This window comes from Caenorhabditis elegans, chromosome IV (genome assembly GCF_000002985.6).
Source record: "Caenorhabditis elegans chromosome IV".
Classification (NCBI taxonomy): Eukaryota; Metazoa; Nematoda; class Chromadorea; order Rhabditida; family Rhabditidae; genus Caenorhabditis; species Caenorhabditis elegans.
The window spans coordinates 2,868,152-2,890,864 of NC_003282.8; the positions used below are offsets into that span (position 1 = coordinate 2,868,152).

A 22,713-nucleotide genomic window follows, 5' to 3' on the forward strand; every position below is an offset into this window, starting at 1 on the left:
TGAAAAAAATTTTTTGAAAGTTCTTTTAAAAAATTATAGGTAGTCTTAAAATGTTTAGATTTTTTTCATCAAAAATTAGAATTTTCAATTTTTGATAAAGCGGAAAGCTTTTAGAGAAAATTAAAAAATTTTGAAATTTCGGAAAAATTTGGAAAAATTGCAAAAAAATTGATACGCTTCAAAACTAACAGCCTGCCCTAGTTGTTAGTTGTTAAGTTGTTAAAAACCTTCAAAATCTGACTTAGAATTTCGATTAAAAAAAGAAACAATTAAAAAAATATACTTAAAAAAAATTAAATTTTTATTCAAATAAACTCAATCAAAAATCTCTAAATTAAAAGTAATTGAGTTCTAGGGAAAAAAACGAACCACCTAACAGACCTTTTTTATTTGAAATTTATTCAAATTTTTTGCTGAAATATCGAAATAAAATTCTGAAAAAAATTATCGAAATTATCTAAAATCCTCTAAAAAATTGTTTAATATATTCGAATATATTCTATAGCTTTACTGAATAAACGTTCATGCTAACATGAAAATATTCCGAACGGAAAAAATATTCCAATTTTCCACGAACAATTTAAAACAAAATTCCAGAAAAGCAGAGAAAAAGTGATAAACTACTTAGTGTGCCAGTCGATGTTTTCTTGATTTTTGAATTTTTTTTAGAAAGCTTAGATTATTTGGAGTGACTAAATTATTGTTTTTTTTTTTTTTTTTAATGTTGAAAAATTTTTCACTTATTGTAGCTTTTCATGATTTTTTTTCCAAATTATAATAAAAATAATAAATAATATTGTGTTAATAGCTATGTTAAATAGTTTGACTATAGAAAAACCATAGTTTTTGACTAAAATAAAAAAATTGTTCAAAAAATTTTTTTTTTAATTTTTAAATCCTATAACCATTTATTCAGATGTATATATATAGTTTTACTAAGAATAAATCCAGTAGATACTCACACGGAAAAAAAAAGGAAAATTATGAGGGGAACGCGTTGCTGAAAAAGCACGAGCACAGAAAAAAGAAAGCTGAAAATATTGCGTGACTGTCTAGCCCTCTAGAAAGATTATGAACGCAACAATATGTGTTGTGCAATAAAATTTGGTTGTTCCGGGACACACGTTGTTGTGTAGTCCTCGTGGAGAAGAAGAAACAGAAGAAGCCACGGCTTTTTTTTTGGATTCTATAAACACATAAGTTTTTGTTTGTTTGTTTGTTTGCCCTTACATCAAAACTAGAAATGCGCAGCCGACATCGCTGGAGGTTTGCGGTGGACAAATCGTCCAGTCTCACGAATTTTTGGTACGATGCACCATGATGATCATAATTTTGGCGGTTTATAACTCCGTTTGTTTTAGAGATATAAATAAATTTTCAACTACAAAAATATAGGAAAAGGAATAATAAATATTTTGTCAATTGACAATTTTTGATAAAGTGTAGAGCCGGTTTTTTATAATGTTTTTTTTCGAAATGATTCATTCAACAACACTGAACAGTTTTCTTAATCTAACATGATGCTTTTCGTTTTTTTTTTCTATTCTGAAACCTCATAAACAAGAACATACTGACGTAGAAGGGAATTAAGCGGTAATTTAAATTATAGCCTACTTGCTTGAGACTGCTTTAACTTTGAAACCAGGTGGTCTACTCAAATTTTGAAATTATATTCTGGAAAAGGAAGTTTTGAAGATGGTTTTCGTGTATTTTCGAAAAAAAATGAACAAGATTTCCCGGAGAAAATGTAATTTGAAAAAAAATATGAAACTCAGATTGTTTTTTTTTTCAGAAGATTTTGAGATTAAATTATGAGATTAACCCACTCCCAGTTTAAAAAAAAAAAGTAAAAAGTAAAAAAAATGTCTGTAAAAGTTCAGAATCAGAAATTCAGAAATTCAGAGTAAAAATCAGAATTTAAATTTTAGTTAAAAAATTATGAGTTTTTTTTCAAAATAATAATGCTAAAATGCGGAAGTTTTTGAATAAAATTTGAAAAATTTTCTTCGAATTATTTTTTTTTGAAATTGGGAACACAAAGAAAACAAAAGAACACATAAAAAATCTAGAAATGAACAAAAACAATGGAATTTTATTCAAATCGAAGAAGATTTTGAAAAAATATTGACAGAACTGGTTGAACAACAAGCACAGATTAAAATCTAGATTAAGAATATTTTTAAAAAAGTTCGGAAATTTCTCTGGGATTAAGCATCCGACCTCTCCCGCGGTGGGTTAATAGCGCCCAAACGTTATAGAGAAGACGGCAGCCGACACCTGGCGGGTGGGCAAAGAGCGGCCAACACTTTTCGGGTGGGACAGTAGCAGCAGTCAGCAGCCGGGTGGAAATATGGAAATAAAGGAGCGGACACCTCCAGAAGCTATAGCAGCGGACATTTTCAGGGTCAATAAAAAGCAGCGGACATTTCCAGAAAAAATAGCAGCCGACATCGGGTGGGTGGAAATTTCGGCGTTTTTGGTTCGTTTTTTTTTCCAATTGACACGTGGTGTCAGAGTGTCTCATTTCGGCTTGATCTACGTAGATCTACAAAACATGCGGGAGAAGAGACGCAGAGTTCTCAACTGATTTTGCTAGAACGTGCTTATGTCACATTTTTTGGGCAAAAAATTCCCGCATTTTTGTAGATCAAACCGTAAAGGGACAGCCTCGCACCACGTGAATTGAAATATTGAATTATTTTAAATTATTTTTTTTTTATTCAAAAATTTTGCAAAAAAATAATTTAAAAAATCCATTTCTCGATAGAAAAATTGTTTCAATTTAAACATTTCCGAATCCTAAATTTTCTAAATTTTCTCTCTATCTAATATAAAAAGTGAAGAAAAAAGACATGTGAAACCTGAAACTTCCGGTGAGCAGAATAAAAAACACAAAAGCTCATTGACCATCTTTAATTGGTCAGAAGGGAGGGCAAACTAAAGGAAGCCGGAAAAGAAAAAGGGGAACAATTAGTTGGTTGAACTTTCAACAAAAAATTAAATTTGAGGAGATTTTTTTGGTCGAAAAAAAATTCAGAAACATTTTTTTTGCACAAAATTTAAATTTTGGGAAATTGAAATGGAAGAGTTTTTGCCGAACTAGGCCATCTTGGCTCGGCCATATCTGGGGTAGATTTACGGCGCGTTGCGTGTCGCGTAGCGGCTCGATTTTAGTTGTGTAAAACTAAATGTATTTGTCCTCCGTGTGGAGTACACGGACTACCCACGCGTTGTCCGGCAGACGATTGTCAATGGAGCGCGCAAAAAATGCAATGAGGAATGCCAGATGACCCCGTGGAAAATTCCTAATGTTTGAAAAATTTTAAATTAAAATTGCTTTTTTTTTCAAATTTGAGATATTTTGTATAAATTTTTATCTGAAAAATTACAGAATATGTTTTAAAAAATTGTTTTACGGGAGAATTACCTAGTTTTATAATTTTCCTAAATAAAAAATTAAACGTTTCAAAAAAATTACGCTTTTCCCAAAATCTTTCCAAACTTGGACCAAAAATCTGTTTTTTCCCAAAAAGTTCTAAAAAAATTATTAAAATCAGAAAACTATTATTTTTTCTATTTAAAAAAAATTAGGTTAAAAAATTTTTTCAGAAAAAATTCCAACTTAATTTTTTTTTTGAAAACTATAATTTTCTCAATTCTCTTTTAAAAAAATTGAAAAAAAAATTATATTCCAAAAGAAAAAGCTCATATTCTGACGCAATATTCTCATTATTCTCCCTTTTTGAGCCCTGAGCTTCGACCTAATTTGCAATTTTTCACTTTTTTCTCTTTTTTTTTTGCTGCTGCTCAGAGAACTGCGATCATCGCTAAACAAATTGGCTGCTGAAAATCGAAAATTTTGAAGAAAAAAAATTTAGATGATCAACTTTTTCATCCGATAATTTACAAGTTTTGACGCATATTTAAAGCTAAAAAAACGGGAAAAATGCTCCGGAATTTCGGAGTTTCGTTGTACACAATAAAATTAAAATAAATTTTTTGGAATTTTAAGTAACATGGAATTGTTGGGGGGGGGGGGGGGGGGGGGAATGATTGTTAAGAAGAATATCGGCTATTCGAGTTGGCCAATTGGAGCATTTTGGAGCCACAGAGTATGCAGGAATTGGTAGAGACGCTCTGATACGGATACCTGAAAAAAGTTTAGGTGAAAAAAATGAAATCAGGAATTTTAATTTTTTAGGACAAAGAAAAGACAAAATACTTTTTTTTTGAAATTTTGAAAATTTTTCAAATTCCGGCAATTTGCCGATTTGCCGAAAATTTTCAATTCCGGCAAATTACCGATTTGCCGAAAATTTTCAATTCCTGCAATTTGCCGATTTGCCGAATATTTTCAATTCCGGCAATTTGCCGATTTGCCGGAAAAGTTCAATTCGGGCAATTTGTCGATTTGCCGAAGCTGTTCAATTCCGGCAATTTGTCGATTTGCCTAAAATTTTCAATTCCGGCAATTTCCGAAACTGTTAAATTCCGGCAAATTGCCGATTTGCCGAAAATTTTCAATTCCGGCAATTTGCTGATTTTCGAAAATTTTAAATTCGGGCAATTTGCCAATTTGCCGAAACTGTTAAATTCCGGCAATTTGCCGATTTGCCGGAAAAGTTCAATTCGGGCAATTTGTCGATTTTCCGAAACTGTTAAATTCCGGCAATTTGCCAATTTGCCGAAAATTTTTAATTCCGGCAAATTGCCGATTTGCCGAAAATATTCAATATCGGCAATTTTCCGAAATTTTTTTATTCCGGCAATTTGCCGATTTGCCGAAACTGCTCAAGTCCGGCAATTTGCCGAAACTGTTCAAAAAAATCTCTTCATACTTTTCCAGATGAAAGAAGAAGCTCAGAACTGAAAATGCTCGTTAAAAAAAAACAAAATTTGCTTTTTTTCTGTCATTTTTACGGAAAAACTCCAAATTTCAACATTTCTAAGGCAAATTACTGGATTTTCGAGTATTTTTTCGATTTTTTTCTCTGAAAATACCAACAAAAAAAAGGGATTTCGCTGGAAATTTCGATTTTCAATCAAATTTTTTTTCCTAAAAATATGGATTTTCCACCTTATAAGGTGTCGGATTCAAATATCGTCGATGATCCTGTCGAAGTGTTGAACGAATCGACTCATTCACGTGTTCTTTGATCTCATTCAGTGTTGGAAGTGGTGTAATCATTTCTCCGTCTTTCCAGTACACATTATGAAGCTTAATGATTTTATTCGCGTTCACCAGAGCTCGTTTGGATTCCTGAAAAAAAATTGGAAATTTGATAATTTTCGCACTGCAACTTTTTCCTCACGAGGGACAAGGAAAAGTGGTTTCTAGGCCATGGCCGAGGGGCCGACAAGTTTCAGCGGCCATTTATCTTGCTTTGTTTTCCGCCTGTTTTCTTTTGTTTTTCACAGCTTTTTCCCGTTTTTTCTTATTAAAACTGATAAATAAATATTTTTTGCAGATGCTAAAACAATTTCCAAATAAAAAAATCATGTATTCAGTGGGCAAGCAGCGGTGAAAGTGGGCATTGTAATATGATGGATTACGGGAAAACAAAACCTATACTTTTTCTGAAACATGATACATATGGTGCTTAGATGCTGAAATTACCTGATTTTCATAACGAGACCGCTGAAAAAGTTTTGAGGTTTTCAAAAATTCAACTTTTTGTGCGAAAATCTCTACTTTTTCACCAAAAAAGTTGAATTTTGGAAACCTCAAAACTTTTTCAGCGGTCTCGTTATGAAAATCAGGTAGTTTCAGCATTTAAGCAGCATATGTATCATGTTTGGAAAAAAGTTTAGGTTTGGTATTCCAGTAATCCATCACATTGCATTGACCACTTTCACCGCTGCTTGCCGACTGAATACATGATCTTTTTACTTGGAAATTGTTTTAGCATCTGCAAAAAATATTTATTTATCAGTTTTATTAAGAAAAAACAAAAAAAATCGATGAAAAACAAAAGAAAACAGGCGGAAAACAAAGCAAGATAAATGGCCGCTGAAACTTGTCTGCCCCTCGGTCATGGCCTAGAAACCACTTTTCCTCGTCCCTCGTGAGGAAAAAGTTGCAGTGTTTTCAATTTATTTTAAGAATTAAAATTTTCACAACTTCAATAAAATTTAAAATTTAGTAAAATTCAAACTCTTATTGCTATTTTAACATAATTTTTATAAATAAAACGTGTAAATTTATTAATTAGAAATATTTAAAAAGAAAATATTATACAAGCAGTAATGAGCCTTTTTTTCAAATTTTTGAAAAAATTTCATGGTTTAAACCATTTTATTCAACAAAAACTGCAATTTTTGGCAAAATTAAGCTGAAAAAAATTGATTTTTCCAGAAATTTCGCTTTTTTTTTATTTTTTAATTAAAAATTTTTTTGTTGATAATATTGAATTTTTCCGAATTTTTTTGATTAACATGTTTCGAAAAAAGATTTCAGAAATGTTTAAAAAAAAAAATTTTTTTTAATATTAATCCATGCGCCTTTAAATCATCGGTTACTGTAGTTTTGTCTATTTTTCAAAAAAAAAACTGAAATTAGCCTGAAAAAATCGATTTTAATTCCGAAAATTTTGCAAAATTCCAAAAAAAAAATTGCTTTAATTAGTTTGTTCTGGAGAATTTTTCTCGAAGTATAGGTTTTTAAAATTAAATAAAAATTAGATTTTTTAAATTTTGGATTTTTTTGGAGTTTTTTCAATTTTTAAACTCTAAAATTCAAATAATTAAAGAATTTTTTGTTATAACTAAAAGCAATTTTGAATTAAAAAAAAAACATTTTTTTACAAAATTTGTATTAATCAAATTTTTTTAATCTTCGGGATTTTTTTCATAATTTTTTTTTTTCGTCTGAATTTCTAGAAACTTGTAGTGAAAAATTGGGCTATTAAAAAAAAGGAAATTAAATTTTCAAAAAAAAAAAAAATTTTTTTTTGAAATTTTAACTTTTTCCCAATTTTTTTTTTAAATTTCTTCAAAATTCTCGGAATTTTTTCGTTCTTTCGTTTTTCCATCAAATTAACCACCTCAAACGGATGCCTGCAAAGAATCTGTTGATTGGGTTGTGGTTCGGGTTCATCTTCCAGCATCATAAGATCCAAGATTGCGTATCCATTCTTTCCAAATATACGATAACACTTCTTTTTGCCGGGAATCGTGATTTTCGTGACATCCTGACTCAGCTTTATCTTTGGCTGTGCGGATTGTGCAACCAGCTACAACAAATTAATGAACCAAATACGAAGGTAATTATTACGATATGGAAATGATTTTACAACTATTATTAGGTCTCCAAATAAGTTCCGGGTCAAAAATCATAACTTTGTTCGCTACGAATCGATTTTTATGAAACTTTGGGAATTTATGTTATCAACCATGATCTTTCATTTGACAATAGTCACAAAATTTTTTGGCCGTCCGAAGTGCCCGTACTCGGAGCCAATTTTTTCAGGCATTTTTCAGATCTCGCTTCTTTTCAGGTTTCAATTGAGGTTTGTGTGCGGATTTTGCTAAGTTTAGTACACAATGAAAGAAAACAAAAAAAGTTTGGAAAAAAATCCGTCAAAAAAAAATTTTTCGTCGGTAGTCAAAAAATCTTCAAAAAAAATTTTGTCGAAAATTCTTGATTTTTTATACAAAAATGATGTAACCATGTGCAAACTATTTTTACACGTACAAAACATTTCAATTTAGTGCGTCACACTGAAATAATGACAGAAAACATAGTTTTTTCGAAATATTTTTGAGTTTTTGGAGTATTTCTCGAGATCCAAATGTTAAATTGAGATGTTTTGTATGTGCAAAAATAGTTTGCACATGGTTACATCATTTTTGTACAAAAAATCAAGAATTTTCGGCAAAATTTTTTTTGGACGAATTTTTTTCCAAACTTTTTTTGTTTTCTTACATTGTGTACTAAACTTAGCAAAATCCGCACACAGACCTCAATTGAAACCTGAAAAGAACCGAGATCAGAAAAATGCCTGAAAAAATTGGCTCCGAGTTAGGACACTTGGGGTGGTCAAAAAATTTTGTGACTATTGTCAAATGAAAGATCATGGTTGATAACATAAATTCCCAAAGTTTCATAAAAATCGATACGCAGCGAACAAAGTTATGATTTTTGACCCGGAACTTATTTGGAGACCTAATATTATTTTTGTAAATGAGGTACAATTTTTTTAAAGGTGGGGTACCGAAATTTGAGACTTTGCTTTTTTAGGCCCAAAATGGCCCAAAACTATCAAATTTCGTAATGAGACGTTCTGAAAATTTTTCATCAAAAAAAAGTTATGGCCGCTCAAAGTTCTCGAAAAAATGGGCCTATTTTCAGCTAAAATCTCCAAACTTTGGCAACTTATCGGTGTCGCAGCGGTTGAAACTCAATTTTTAATTGATTGTCGTCTTTTAATGCACGTCTTTGCAATTTATTAGATGTTGTTTCGTTGATTGAGATGGTTATTTGGCGAATGGGGACGCAAATATGATACAAAATACGAAACAACATGTAATAAAATGCCAAAACATGCATTAAAGGATGATAATCAAATAAAAATTAAGTTCCAATCGCTGTGACACCGATAAGTTGACAAAATTTGAGATTTTAGCTAAAAAATATGCCATTTTTTTCCTAAACTTTTGAACGACCATAACTTTTTTTTGAAAAATTTTCAGAACGTCTCATTACGAAATTTGGTAGTTTTGGACCATTTTAGGCCTAAAAAAGCAAAGTCTCAAATTTCGGTACCCCACCTTTAAAACGTACTTTATGTGGTATTCAAAAAATATTATTTTTTCAAAAAAATGCTTGCTGTATTCAAATTTAGCATCAATAATGATTTTCATTTAGTTTCCTTCAGTTTTATGCTTCGAAAAAATGGAAATTAAATTTAATAGTTTTTTAATTGCATTATTAGACATAAAATTGTCTGAAAACACCGAATTTCACAATGAAACTTCTTGAAAACTTCTCAAAAAACAGCTAAGCATGGCTCAAAAAGTGGACTAAAATTAGTTAAAATTTGAAATTTGATCTACTTGTCAAGCGGCTGGAAACTATTTTTTTGTTTTGAAATCACCGTCAAATTTTGAATTTTGACAATGCGATTATCTTGCGTTTTCAACTTCATTTAGGTATTTTAAAGTCGATGAACGGCGAGATTTGGTTTAAAAAAATTAAAAATCTCGCCGTCCATCGACTTTAAAACCCCTAAATGAAGTTGAAAACGCAAGATAATTACATTGTATATTCAAAACTTGATGGTGATTTCAAAACAAAAAAAAATTAGTTTCCAGCCGCTTGACAAGTAGATCAAATTTCAAATTTTAAATAATTTTAGGCCATTTTTTGAGGCGTCATAACTTTTCTTTGAGAAGTTTTCAAGAAGCTTCATTATGAAATTCGGTGTTTTCAGACAATTTTAAGTCCAATAAAGCAAATAATTATTTTCGTAGATTTTCGACAAGAATTTCCTTCTTCAAACTATTTTACAGAACAAAGTTAATCATAAAAAACTAAACAATGCAGTGATTTTCAGATTCCGGATTTACAATAGATTAACGATAATTGTATAGTCTAAACGGCCCATTTTCGTAAATAGGCCGTAGCTACCAAATATAGTCAAAACAATTATAAAACTTTTACTTTCAATTTTGCGGAAAAATTATAAAAGGTGGAACATTTTTCAAGTTTTTTTTTGGGAAAAGTGTCGTTTTTTTATAAGTCGAAGTCTATGTAAATCGCGGTAATTCGAACAACTTTTTTTTTGTAAAATTTAAAAAAAAACGGGGTTTTTTTTCAAAAAAAAAATCAAATTGTGAAAATGATTAAAAATCATTCATATGGTGCTAAAATGACCGAATATCATAATAAAAAATTTTGTAACTTTTTTAAATTTCGATCCAAAAAACCGCAAGTTCAGCAAATTTGCCGCACACAACAAAAAATTGGACAATAAAATTTTGACGAAAACTATTGATTTTGTCCCCAAAAATTTTGTATAATGGCACAAAAGTGAGTTATTTTGATGTTTAAGCGCAGATACACTACACGTAACTTATTCAGAAACACTACAACTTCTTCCTCACGAGGGACGAGGAAAAGTGGTTTCTAGGCCATGGCCGAGGGGCCGACAAGTTTCAGCGGCCATTTATCTTGCTTTGTTTTCCGCCTGTTTTCTTTCGTTTTTCATCGATTTTTTTCGTTTTTTCTTAATAAAACTGATAAATAAATATTTTTTGCAGATGCTAAAACAATTTCCAAGTAAAAAAATCATGTATTCAGTGGGCAAGCAGCGGTGAAAGTGGGCACTGTAATATGATGGATTACGGAAATACAAAACCTAAACTTTTTCTGAAACATGATACATATGCTGCTTAAATGCTGAGACTACCTGATTTTCATAACGAGACCGCTGAAAAAGTTTTGAGCTTTTCAAAATTCAACTTTTTGTGCGAAAATCTCGACTTTTTCACCAAAAAAGTTGAATTTTGGAAACCTCAAAACTTTTTCAGCGGTCTCGTTATGAAAATCAGGTAGTCTCAGCATTTAAGCAGCATATGTATCATGTTTCAGAAAAAGTTTAGGTTTTGTATTCCCGTAATCCATCATATTACATTGTTCACTTTCACCGCTGCTTGCCCACTGAATACATGATTTTTTTTATTTGGAAATTGTTTTAGCATCTGCAAAAAATATTTATTTATCAGTTTTATTAAGAAAAAACAAAAAAAATCGATGAAAAACAAAAGAAAACAATCGGAAAACAAAGCAAGATAAATGGCCGCTGAAACTTGTCGGCCCCTCGGCCATGGCCTAGAAACCACTTTTCCTCGTCCCTCGTGAGGAAAAAGTTGCAGTGAGAAACTGGCTTTTTGTTCAGAATACAGTAGTGTTGGTGCACCAAAAAACATCAAAAAGTATCACATTTTTCGGAGTTAGTTAAGCACGGCAAAAAATTTTGTATTCAAAACGATTACTTCTAACTTTTTTTTAGCTTTTAGAATTTTTTAAATACAAATATATTCAGTGTGATATTATTGACAACAATATCAAATATGACAAAATGACAAAACGAGTAACATATTATATTACCTTATAAACACATCCCAACGCTGGTTGCTTCTGACAAGTAACCAAATGTGTTCCAACTCCAAATGCATTAATCTCGTGTTGTTGATCATTCAATGACATGATAGTCTCCTCATTAATGTCATTCGACGCGACAATTGACATTTTCTCAAAGAATTTGTACTCGCCTTTCAGTGTCGAAACTTTCACAAAACATTCTCGCAGCTCTTTCGATAAATACGACAAATCTCCCGAATCGATACGGCATCCCATTGATCGATAGCCCAAATCGTGAAGAGCCAGCGAAACGGCCACGAAATTGACAACTCCACTTCGGATGACGTCATAAGTGTCTATTAGAGCGAGGAATGTATCTGGAATTTTTTTTTTTTGATAAAATTTCGAAAAAAGCACATTATTTCAGGTGCGGGAAGCATTTTTTATAGCGATAAAATGACAAAATTTTGAAAAAAAAAATCAGAAATTTTGGCATTTTTTAGTCAAAAAGTTGTATATACTCAGTTTTCACCAATTTTTTTTTGTTTTTTACTGGAACTCAACCAAAAAAAAATATTTTATGACTTTTTTTCAAAGTTTTCATCGAAACTACTCAAAAATTTAGTGATTTTACTGAAATTTTCTGACTAAAATTATAGAAATGTTATTTTAAAAATGTTACAGTGCCGCTAAACAATTTTTAGCGTCAAATTTCGATTTTTTCCTGAAAAATTCGATTTTTTTTTCTGAAATATTATATAAAAGTCATCTATATTTAGTAAGTCTATTAGAGCCAGGAATGCATCTGGAATTGATTTTTTTTGTTAAGTTTTTAAGTTTAAAAAATATTTTTAGTGGTAAAATCAACATTTTTTGAAAAAGTGCAATTTTTTAACATTAAAAAAAACCAACTTTTTCAGCATTTTTTTCAATTTTATGCTCTAAATTACATTTAAAACCGGATTTTTTAAAGAAAATTTTGCATTTAGACTGTTTTTTTTTTCAAAAATTCCCAAAAATTTGAGCGTTTTATTATGATATTCGGTCTAGAAATGCCAAAATTCAAATTTTTTTTTTCAAAAAAAATTAATTTTGTCCAGTTTTTTATCGTTTTTTTCCTGAAATTTAATATAAAAATCATCAAAAAGTTTTAAAATTACCAAAAAATATGATTAAAATTTCGCTCGTAATTTTCAGAATTTTCAACTAAAATATCGATATATATTTTAAAATTCAAAAAAAAATCGGGTTTTTTCGATTTTTCTACAGGCGCCTCTCACACGTGTATCGCGTGTGTACTCCCCGAGAAGAAGTGTACATTTTTACATTTTCGGCTAAAATGCTTTATTTTTCACCATTTTTCCCCCAAAAAAATCGCTGAAAATGGCCCAAAATTGAGAATTTTTCCAAAAATTTCCTCCACGGGGAGTACACGAGTTGCGTAAATCGACACTATTCTTTCCAAATTTTCTACCTGGAAAAGCGATGGCATAGGCGACAAAAGCCGACAATTCTCCATCGGAAACTTCTGAAAGTGCGGCTTTCCACGAGAATTGATCGAGAAGCCACGCTCGTTTTTCCATGGAAATTTGGAATAAATCCGCCTTTTCATTTGTGATTTTGTGGTTGAGCAAGCGGACTTTGAGCTGAAAAATGATGCATTTTCAGGCTTAAGAATGGCCTAAGAATGGCCAAAATGGCTTGTGAGGATCGCTTTACATTTGAATCGTCCTTTGTGTCTCTGAAATTGGATATTTAAAGGTGGTATAGTCGAATTTTTTTATTGCTTTATTAGACTCAAAATTGTCTGAGAACACCAAATTTCATAATGAAACTTCTTGAAAACTTTTCAGAAAAAAGTTATGACGCCTCAAAAAATGGCCTAAAATTAGTTAAAATCGGAAATCTGACCGGCTTGTCAATGTCGCAGCGGCTGGAAACATTTTTTTTTTGAAATCACCGTCAAATTACGAGTATACAATGTAATTATCTTGCGTTTTCAACTTTATTTAGGTATTTTAAAGTCGATGGACGGCGAGATTTTTAAGTGTTTTTAACCAAATCTCGCCGTTCATCGACTTTAAAATACCTAAATGAAGTTGAAAACGCAAGATAATCGCATTGTATACTCAAAATTTGACGGTGATTTCAAAAAAAATTATTTCCAGCCGCTGCGACATTGACAAGACGGTCAAATTTCTAATTTCAACCAATTTTAGGCCATTTTTTGAGCCTTCATAACTTTTTTGAGAAGTTTTCAAGAAATTTCATTATGATATTCGGTGTTTTCAGACAAATTTGAGTCTAATAAATCAATAAAAAATTCGACTACACCATTTTTAATATCGATTCTCAAAACCACAAAGATGAATTCAAAGCAAAATCGCCCATAATTGACAGATAATGTTCTACCTCAGCCGGCGACGAGAATGAGCAGATGAAGCTGTGCGCCTGGGTTCCCTTTACCGGAATTCCGTACAACTTCCCGGCGAGCACATTGCTGGTGGCATCGAAACCTCCAATATAACAATACTTGCTAGCAGTCAACCCTCCGTTCGGTCCCTGTGCTCTGCGGAGCCCGAATTCGAGCAGTTGAATCTTCCAGCCTGATGCTTGACGGAATCTTGCCGCATTTGTGGCGACGAGGCTCGCGTAGTTGACAAGGTTCAGAATTGATGTCTCGATGAGCTGGCACATAGCCAATGGGCCATTGATCGTGAGAAGTGGAACCTTCGGGAAGACAACGGATCCTTCGGCGACTGCCTCAATAGTCAAGTGACTTCCATTCAGAGTCTCTAGATACTCGTAAAACTCGGGTTCCGCGTTCTCCGGAAGTATCTTCTTCACGTAGTCAATATCACTTTGACTGAACTTGAAGTTTTCGACGAAGCGGAGACAATCCTCAAGGCCGGCGAACACGGTGAACTCTCCCTGGAATGGATTCTTGCGGAAGAACACGTCAAACACTGCTGGCTCGTTATGAGTACCAGTCTTCCAGTACGCGTAGCACATTGTGATTTGGTAGAAGTCGGTGAGCAGCGGCTGCACCAGCGAGTCTTGTCCGTTCATGTGGAGACCGTTGCACGGATGGGTTCCGTCGATTGATTCTGGAATGCGTGGGAAGGTTTTGGAAATGTGTTGATTGTGGGGGCTGATTTTGGACACTGTACACTACTACAAACTACACAAACTACACGTATCGCGCCAAATCTACGAAGCAATAGCCCGGATTTTTGAATTAAGGTATTATTTTCAAACTGTAAAAAACTAGGTGGAATATTTGATTTGCTGAATCGTGAATTCAAAAATCAATTTTTCGGAAACTACAGTAACCCTACAGTACCACTACAGTACCCCAACACATACAGACACCTTACAGTGATCTTACAGTAACCCTACACAAATATCTGATTTCCGAATAAGTTCCGTGTAGTATGTTTGTTAAAGCATCAAAATAACTCAATTTTGTGTAATTTTACCAAATTTTTGGCGAAAAAATCAACAGTTTTGGCCAGAATTGTACTGTCAAATTTTTTATGTGTGCGGCAAATTTCGAAATTTGCCGAGCTTGGCAAATTCGGCAAACCCACTTTTTTGAAATTTGCCGTGCTCGGCTAATTCGGCAAATTTGCCGCACACCCCTGCTACAGTATTCCTTTAATGCTCTGACCAAATACCTCCTCAAACGTTTCAAAACTACAGTAACCCTACAGTACCCCAACACACCTTACAGTGAGCTTACAGTAACCCTACAGTATTCCTTTAATTCTCTGACCCAATACCTCCTCAAACGTTCCAAAACTACAGTAACCCTACAGTACCCCAACACACCTTACAGTGATCTTACAGTAACCCTACAGTATTCCTTTAATGCTCTGACCCAATACCTCCTCAAACGTTCCAAAACTACAGTAACCCTACAGTACCCCAACACAACTTACAGTGAGCTTACAGTAACCCTACAGTATTCCTTTAAAGCTCTGACCAAATACCTCCTCAAACGTTTCAAAACTACAGTAACCCTACAGTACCCCAACACAACTTACAGTGAGCTTACAGTAACCCTACAGTATTCCTTTAAAGCTCTGACCAAATACCTCCTCAAACGTTTCAAAACTACAGTAACCCTACAGTACCCCAACACAACTTACAGTGAGCTTACAGTAACCCTACAGTATTCCTTTAAAGCTCTGACCAAATACCTCCTCAAACGTTTCAAAACTACAGTAACCCTACAGTACCCCAACACAACTTACAGTGAGCTTACAGTAACCCTACAGTATTCCTTTAAAGCTCTGACCAAATACCTCCTCAAACGTTTCAAAACTACAGTAACCCTACAGTACCCCAACACACCTTACAGTGATCTTACAGTAACCCTACAGCACAATACCTCCTCAAAACTTCCAGAACTACAGTATCCTTACAGTACCCCTACAGTAACCCTACAGTACTTCCATACTAGAATTGACTGAGAGGACTTGTTTTCATCAATCCTATGCAAAAAAAAGAGCAACAAAAAATGTGCAAAAAGCGCGATAAATTGCATTTCTTTGCGGCGGTGGTGGGTGGTGAGAACAGATAAAATGCAGCAGAAGGACAATAATAAACGATATACAGTGTACACACGGGCGGTATTGCAAAAAAATGAACATTTTTGTGTGCAAGAAAATAAAAAAAGACCACCTATTCGAGATGTTTGATGTTTGACTTTTTCATGATTTTTCCCATTTTTCCAGAAAAAAAATGATTTTTTTTTTGAAAAATTCACGTGAAGGTGGGAATATTTGTAGCCATGTCTGGATTTACGCAGGCAGTGTGTACTCCCTGAGAAGAAGAAAATCTAGTTGAAATGCTCCATTTTGGACCATTTTTTCCAATTTTTATGGGGATATTCAAGTTATCACGGATGTCTCTGGCTTCCCTCATAAATTGAAATGGAAGAGTTTTTGCCGAACTAGGCCATTTTGGCTCGGCCATATCTGGGGTAGATTTACGGCGCGTTGCGTGTCGCGTCGCGGCTCGGCGGTTCTAGTTGGAAAACTAAATGTATTCGTCCATGTGTGGAGTACACGACACTTTCCCACGCGTTGTCCGGCGGGCGATTGCCAATGGAGCGCGAAAACATCAATGGGAAAGGCCAGAACCCCGTGTACTCCCCGAGGAGTTCAGGACTTTCACAAAATTTGGCTGAAATGCTCCATTTTTAACCATTTTTCCAATTTTTTAATGGGTTTTTATTCAAGTAATGTCGCGATATACTCCCATTACGCACAAAGAAAATGTGCGGTAAATTGGCATTTTGAAGGAAAAAATACACAAAAATTTGGGAAAATGGTCCAGAATCATGTATTTTTAAGCCAAATCTCTTGTCCTCGAGGAGTACACGACAGCTGCGTAAATCGACACATGGTCGGTCGTGATTTTTTCTACAAATTAGTGCAAAATGTAGACAGTATTTGAAAATAGCTCAAATTTGAGCTAAAATATAGGGAAAAGTGCCTAAAAACTGCTCAAAGGTGGCCGAAAAAATTTCGAGCAAATTTTCCGATAATTTCCAAATCAAAATGCTCCAAATCTGTTCCTGAGCCCCCTTTTCAGTACTTTTTTACGGGAATAGGAGCAATTTTTGAATCAAAAGTGTTATTTCCGCAAAATTTAAGCAAAAATTTCAGCAAAAATGTTGGGAAAAAAATTCCAATTCAGCACGTGGAGTCAGAAAGTCCCATTTCGCTTTGATCTACGAAAAATGCGGGAGAAGAGACACAGACTTTTCAACTGATTTCGCATGGTAAAGAGTGTGATGACGTCACAATTTTTCTGGTAAAAAATTCCCGCATTTTTTGTAGATCAAACCGCGATGAGACTTTCTGACACCACTTGATTCAGGAAATTTTTGCAGAATTACACATTTGCTTTCCGTCGACAAAATAAAAACCACGAAAAAACGACCAAAAAACAACACACATAAAAGTGCACACAAACACGGAAAAAACGAACCTGATGGCAAAATGAACGACATTCTTTTTTCTGAGTGAGGGTGTTCTGGGGAAGAAGACTGGAAAAAAAGAAGTGTGTGATGAAAGGATAGGCAAAAGAAATTGGAAAAAAAAGAAGAAATCATATAAGAGATAGGCGGAGAAGATGATGATGATGAAGCTGAGAGAGGCGGGGTGAAAGTGCACAATGAGCAGCACATCACCCGGGACACACACACACAGATGAGGTCTCGTCCCCCTTCAAAGTACAATCGGTCACTTTTGATTGGTGACCAGAAGGCAGAGAGAGAGAGAAGAGATAGAAGAGATTTCGCGTCTAAATCTCCAGTGTTTTGTCGACGAATTCGGCAAATTGCCGGTTTGCCGGAAATTTTCAATTCTAGCATATTGCCGGTTTGCCGGAAATGTTCAATTCCACCAATTTGCCGATTTGCCGGATAATTTAAATTCCGGCAATTTGCCGGTTTGCCGAATTTGCCGGAAATTTTCAATTCCAGTAATTTCAATTCCATCAATTTGCCGGTTTGCCGGAAATTTTCAATTTCAGCATATTGCCGATTTGCCGGAAATTTTCATTTTCGAAAACTTGCCGGTTTGCCGGAAATTTTAATTTTCGGCACATTGTCGATCTGCAGGAAATTTCAATTCCGGTAATTTGCCGATTTGCCGAAAGTGTTCAATTCCGGCAATTTGTCGATTTGCCGGAAATTTCAATTCCATCAATTTGCCGGTTTGCCGAAAATTTTCAATTTCAGCATATTGCCGATTTGCCGGAAATTTTCATTTTCGAAAACTTGTCGGTTTGCCGAAAATTTTCAATTCCGGCAAATTGCCGGTTTGCCGGAAATTTTAATTCTAGCGTATTGCCGATTTGCCGGAAATTTTCGTTTTCGGCCCATTGTCGATCTGCAGGAAATTTCAATTCCGGCAATTTGTCGGTTTGCCGGAAAGTCTTAATTCCGGTAATTTGCCGATTTGCCGAAAGTGTTCAATTCCGGCAATTTGTCGATTTGCCGGAATTTTCAATTCCGAGAATTTGTCGATTTGCCGGAAATTTCAATTCCGATAATTTGCCGGTTTGCCGAATTTACCGGAAATTTTCAATTCCAGAAATTTCAATTCCGGCAAATTGCCGGTTTGCCGGAAATGTTCAATTTCAGCATATTGCCGATTTGCCGGAAATTTTCATTTTCGAAAACTTGCCGGTTTGCCGAAAATTTTCAATTCCGGCAATTTGCCGATTTGCCGAAAGTGTTCAATTCCGGCAATTTGTCGATTTGCCGGAAATTTCAATTCCGAGATTTTGTCGATTTGCCGGAAATTTCAATTCCGATAATTTTCCGAACTTGCCGGAAATTCTCAATTCCGGCAATTTTCCGAATCGCCAGAAAAATTACTTCGAAAGAATGAAAAATCCAACTTTTAAAATCAAGATTTTTCAATTTTGGTTAAATGTTCTGGGCGACCAATCAGCGAATCGCTCCGCCCATTTTTGAACCAATCAGATGGAGCGGACAATGCTGATTTGCTCGAAATTGGGCGGAGCGAATCGCTGATTGGTCGCCCAAGAAATTTAACCAAAATTGAGAAATTGCGTGTTTTTAGTTGGATTTTTTATTCTTTCGCAATTTTTTTGCACTTTTTTTGTAGTTTTTCTGAATTTGAGACAATTTTGGTTATTTTCACCCAAAATTGTTTTCAAAAACAATTTCCAAAAAAAGAAACGTGACGTCCACTTCCTCCTGCTACAAATGAAAATGAAATTTTGAGATTTTCAAAAAAAACTCGTCATTTCATATTTGTTGTAAGCTATAGGAAATGCAGAAATTTTCAATAAAGCAGGTGAGTGCTGTACTCTACTTGAAAATTGGAATTTCGAGCTGAAATTCCCAGATTTCGAGCAAATTGGCCTGTCGGAACAGGAGGGAGCTCCTCAAAAGTGGCATATCCGCATTTTTATACGAGAAATATGCCAGTTTGGAGCCCATTTTGCCGGAAACTTTTTTTTGAAAAAAAAATAGCCTTTTCCAAAAAAAGTGTTCTCAGCTACTTTTTCTCGCGAAAAAGTAAACTTTGCGCAGAAAAAAAAATCTGCGGCTTTTGCAGGAAACCCCCATCTCACGGCAAATTCTCAGAATAGGCGTCCTGTTTCAGGCGGCGGAGCAATTAGCCGGGCTCAACGAGATGCCGGCGCCAGCAGTAGCAGCTCAAAGCATCGGAGGTCAGATTCTGACACGTGCCGCACTGAGTGTCATGAGGCAGATGGGAATGTTGGATGGCTCCTCGGCGATGGATGATGGTGTGGAGAAGCCGAAGGTGATTGATGGTGGAAGAGCTCGGAGAGTGGTGGAAGAGGAAGAGCCGAAGACAGTGTCGCCGATGTGTATGGAGGAGTTTCGGGTGAGTGGAAATGGGAAAAGCTTCCACCATTTTCTACTGGATTTCCAGAGAATTAGGGGAAAAACGAATTTAGTAACGGCTGTGATTCCATCACACGTCCTTGTGTGTCGATTTACGCAGCTTGTGTACTCCTCGAGGAGGGAGAAGATGATTTTACAGTTTTTTTTCTATTAAAAAGCTTGATTTTCGATCATTTTCGCTTTTAATTCTTGCAGCTAAAATTCGGAATTTCTCTAAAAAGCTGAATATCGAAGCTTAGCCAATTTTCGGAAAAAACGCAATTAAAGGCGCATGGATTTAATCGAATGGGTCTTGTCGCGATAAAAACGTTATGGTAACACATTTTTGGTAGATTTGGTTCCAGCAAAATTTTTTTGTTTTTGTTTTAATAATTAAAATTTCAGCGTTGTTCCTGAAAATGACTACAAAAACTGTTTTTCGCGGCGGGACCCCCCTTCGAATAAATTCGTGCGCCTATAAGATCACGCTTTAGAAAACTGAGAAATCACGATATACGGGTGATTTTAGTGTTACAAAATACAAAAAGTATTAACAAAAACAAAAGTCAGCCATTTTAGCCAAAATTCGTAAACCCACTTCTCCTAGGGGAGTACACGGGCTTCGTAAATCGGCACAAGCCGGTGTTAGAGGTTTAGAGGTTTTTGTCCGTGAAAATGCCGAAAAAATGCAAAAAACTTCGAAATTTGGTGATTTTCGCCGGGAAAATTGCCACACACAACAAGACAATATTAGAATGAACTTTGTTCTTTCTCTCTATTTTTTTTGGTCATTTTACTACCCTCTGCGTAGTAAATGTATATATATACGCATTGATAAGATTAAATCGACAAAAAGAGAGATAGCCATCATTGATCAGTGATCTACCCATTCCAATTTTCAGAATATCCTACAAAACGGGGTATCCACCGGATCACCGTGCTCTCCGCGGAGACGGGCTTCTCTGATGGCCGAGCTGGTGGGGCCGGTGCCCCGCTTGGAGCTTGAGAGCAAGTTTGTCGAGCCGGCAGCTCCGCCACGGAAGTCGATTCCGGGATTTATGGCGGCTCCAAAGTTCGCGTCGACACCGAAGCCAGATGGGATTCGTAGATCGATGGTGGATGGATCTTTGCCGACGGTAGGGGTTTACGCGTGGCCGAACTTTTTCCCCGGCCATGTGTAGCAAATGATTTCAGCCACGCCGCGGATCTCTCGTCAAGCAGCAGCGGGCACCCGCGATTGGAGACGTGACGCCGATGGAGAACAAGGCGAGCCGGCTGAGACGGCTGAAGCTCGAGGAGACGAGGAAATCGATGACTGGTGGCGGCGGTGGTAGCGGGAAGGAGCTGAATCTCGACATTTCATTGAACTCTTCTTGCGGATGGAAATGAAGTTTTTTAGACTGTCTAGAAAAAATCACTACGACACTCCGAGATTCCGGGGCTGCTATGTGGCCGAGAGAAGAGAGGAACTCGGCCACCGATTGTGTCGATTTACGCAGCTTGTGTACTCCTCGAGGAGAAGAATTTTTTTTGACTTGTTTTTTGGATTGTAACACAAAAACTGCAATTTTTGTCGATTTTCTCACGAAAAAACTGGAAAATAAAAGAGAAAACTCGGCGCCACCGCTTCGAAAAAATGGCCGAGGAAAGGAAAACTGAACCTCTAAAACGGCCATGTGTCGATTTACGTTGCTTGTGTACTCCTCGAGGAGAAGAGCATTTTACAGTTTTTTCTGGCTAAAATTCATGGTTTTTCACTTTTTTTTTCTGAATTTTAACACAAAAACTGCAATTTTTGTCGATTTTCTTCCGAAAAACAGTAAATAAAAGGGAAATTTCGCGATTTTAACGTCAAATACAAAAAAAAATAACCAAAAATAGTTTTAAATCAGCCATTCTGGCCGAAACTGCGAAAATCATCTTATCCTCGGGGAATACACGAGACACGACTGCTACGTGGCCGAGAGAAGAGAAAACTCGGCCACCGATTGTGTCGATTTACGTAGGTTGTGTACTCCTCGAGGAGAAGATGATTTTTCCAGCTTTTTTTTACTAAAATCCTTGATTTTTGGCATTTTTTTTTTTGGATTTTAACACAAAACCTGCATTTTTTGTCGATTTTCTTCCGAAAAACAAGAAATAAAAGAGAAATTTCGCGATTTTACCGTCAAATACCAAAACTAATCGAAAAAATTGTTGAAAATTAGCCATTTCAGCCAAAAACTGCGAAAACCATCTTCTCCTCGAGGAGTACAAGAGCTTCGTAAATCAACACATGGTTGGAACTGGAAAAACGGTATCGCAGCGAAAATTTGGGGGATTTTTGCCGATTTTCTGCTGAAAATTGAAGCTTTTCAACTTGTTTTAAGCCAATTTACTCAATTTTTTAAGTTTATTTTTCGCTGTGAGACCCATTGGAAAGAGAAGTGGGGAAGTGTGAAAATTTGGAAAAAAAAACAGTTCTTTGTAGTGATGATATTGTAAAATTGAACTATAATCGTGTGGTCGGGGTCACTTGGGCATTTTTATACGCCGGGGCAGCGGATTAAAGTATCATACACTCAGAGCACAGAGTTTTTATTTAGTCACACCACTTTTCCGTGTAGTGAAAGTAATTTTTTTTAGGGAAAAAATTCGCGAAAAAATCATCCAACTTGAACTTAGCCGCCTTTTTTCGAAAAAAAAACAATTTCGAGTTTCTTGGCCGAAAGGTCATGCAGGAAGTGTGGTTGACGGAGTGGAAAAGTCGAGAGGAGTGTGAAAATACCTGGAAATAATTCGAAGTTTGTGCTTCCGGGTGGTTGGCGGCGCGGAAATCTGGAAAAGACACAATTTTTCTATGTTTTTTTTTCGGTTTTTGAGGAAGGAAATTCTGAGAGAATTTTAAAGCGATAAATAATTGCGAAACGTCCATGGGGAGAGATTTGCATCATTGTTGCTCTTTTTCAAGTTGTTTTGTCAATTTGCACCTAACCGAGGTTTTTAGCTTAAAATCTTCGAATTTTATCTATTTCATCGCCATTTCTATCAAATTTCATTTGAAATTCCCTCCAAAACGATGCGAAACGGGAGAAATTGAAAGAAATGAGAAGAAAAAAGAAAAAAACAAAAATAAATGTGTAACGATGCTCCGAAATGCCGCATCGCGTGTTGTTTAGCCAGCGGGAATTTTGTTTCGAAAATCAATTTTCCACTGGTTTTTCTGTTACTTTCTCATGTTTTCAGCCATTTT

The 22,713-nt window shown here is 35.1% G+C and overlaps 2 protein-coding genes and 1 non-coding gene across 7 annotated transcripts; 1 reads left to right on the forward strand and 2 right to left on the reverse strand.

Moving 5' to 3' along the window:
- Positions 1-3,871: 3,871 nt before the first annotated feature.
- nprt-1 (Nicotinate phosphoribosyltransferase) lies at positions 3,872-22,300 on the reverse strand (the record flags this gene model as incomplete). Of its 3 annotated transcripts, none has more annotated exons than NM_001392274.1 (7): positions 3,872-4,150; positions 5,078-5,260; positions 7,044-7,232; positions 11,111-11,460; positions 12,558-12,729; positions 13,496-14,190; positions 22,249-22,300. In NM_001392274.1, the coding sequence occupies 6 exons, from the start codon at positions 14,150-14,152 to the stop codon at positions 4,073-4,075; spliced, it is 1,629 nt and encodes a 542-aa protein (NP_001380099.1). The 3 variants fall into 3 exon arrangements, with proteins under 3 accessions (NP_001380099.1, NP_500265.3, NP_001368085.1); NM_067864.6 differs by lacking the exon at positions 22,249-22,300 and adding an exon at positions 17,084-17,141 and having other exon boundaries at positions 4,073-4,150; NM_001380118.1 differs by lacking the exons at positions 3,872-4,150; positions 5,078-5,260; positions 7,044-7,232; ... (1 more) ...; positions 12,558-12,729; positions 22,249-22,300 and having other exon boundaries at positions 13,436-14,152.
- dml-1 (uncharacterized protein) lies at positions 18,804-21,100 on the forward strand (the record flags this gene model as incomplete). 3 transcript variants are annotated; one of them, NM_001028335.5, is made up of 4 exons in its annotated part: positions 18,804-18,924; positions 19,237-19,482; positions 20,384-20,617; positions 20,676-20,885. In NM_001028335.5, the coding sequence occupies 4 exons, from the start codon at positions 18,901-18,903 to the stop codon at positions 20,868-20,870; spliced, it is 699 nt and encodes a 232-aa protein (NP_001023506.1). The 3 variants fall into 3 exon arrangements, with proteins under 3 accessions (NP_001023506.1, NP_001023505.2, NP_001294254.1); NM_001028334.8 differs by having other exon boundaries at positions 18,885-18,924; positions 19,189-19,482; positions 20,676-21,100; NM_001307325.3 differs by lacking the exon at positions 18,804-18,924 and having other exon boundaries at positions 19,267-19,482; positions 20,676-20,870.
- A 190-nt stretch (positions 22,301-22,490) lies between the features above and the next one.
- On the reverse strand, positions 22,491-22,692 carry Y54G2A.58. The gene has a single exon (NR_053004.1). It is a non-coding gene; the product is annotated as an Unclassified non-coding RNA Y54G2A.58 (non-coding RNA).
- Between the last annotated feature and the right edge of the window lie 21 nt (positions 22,693-22,713).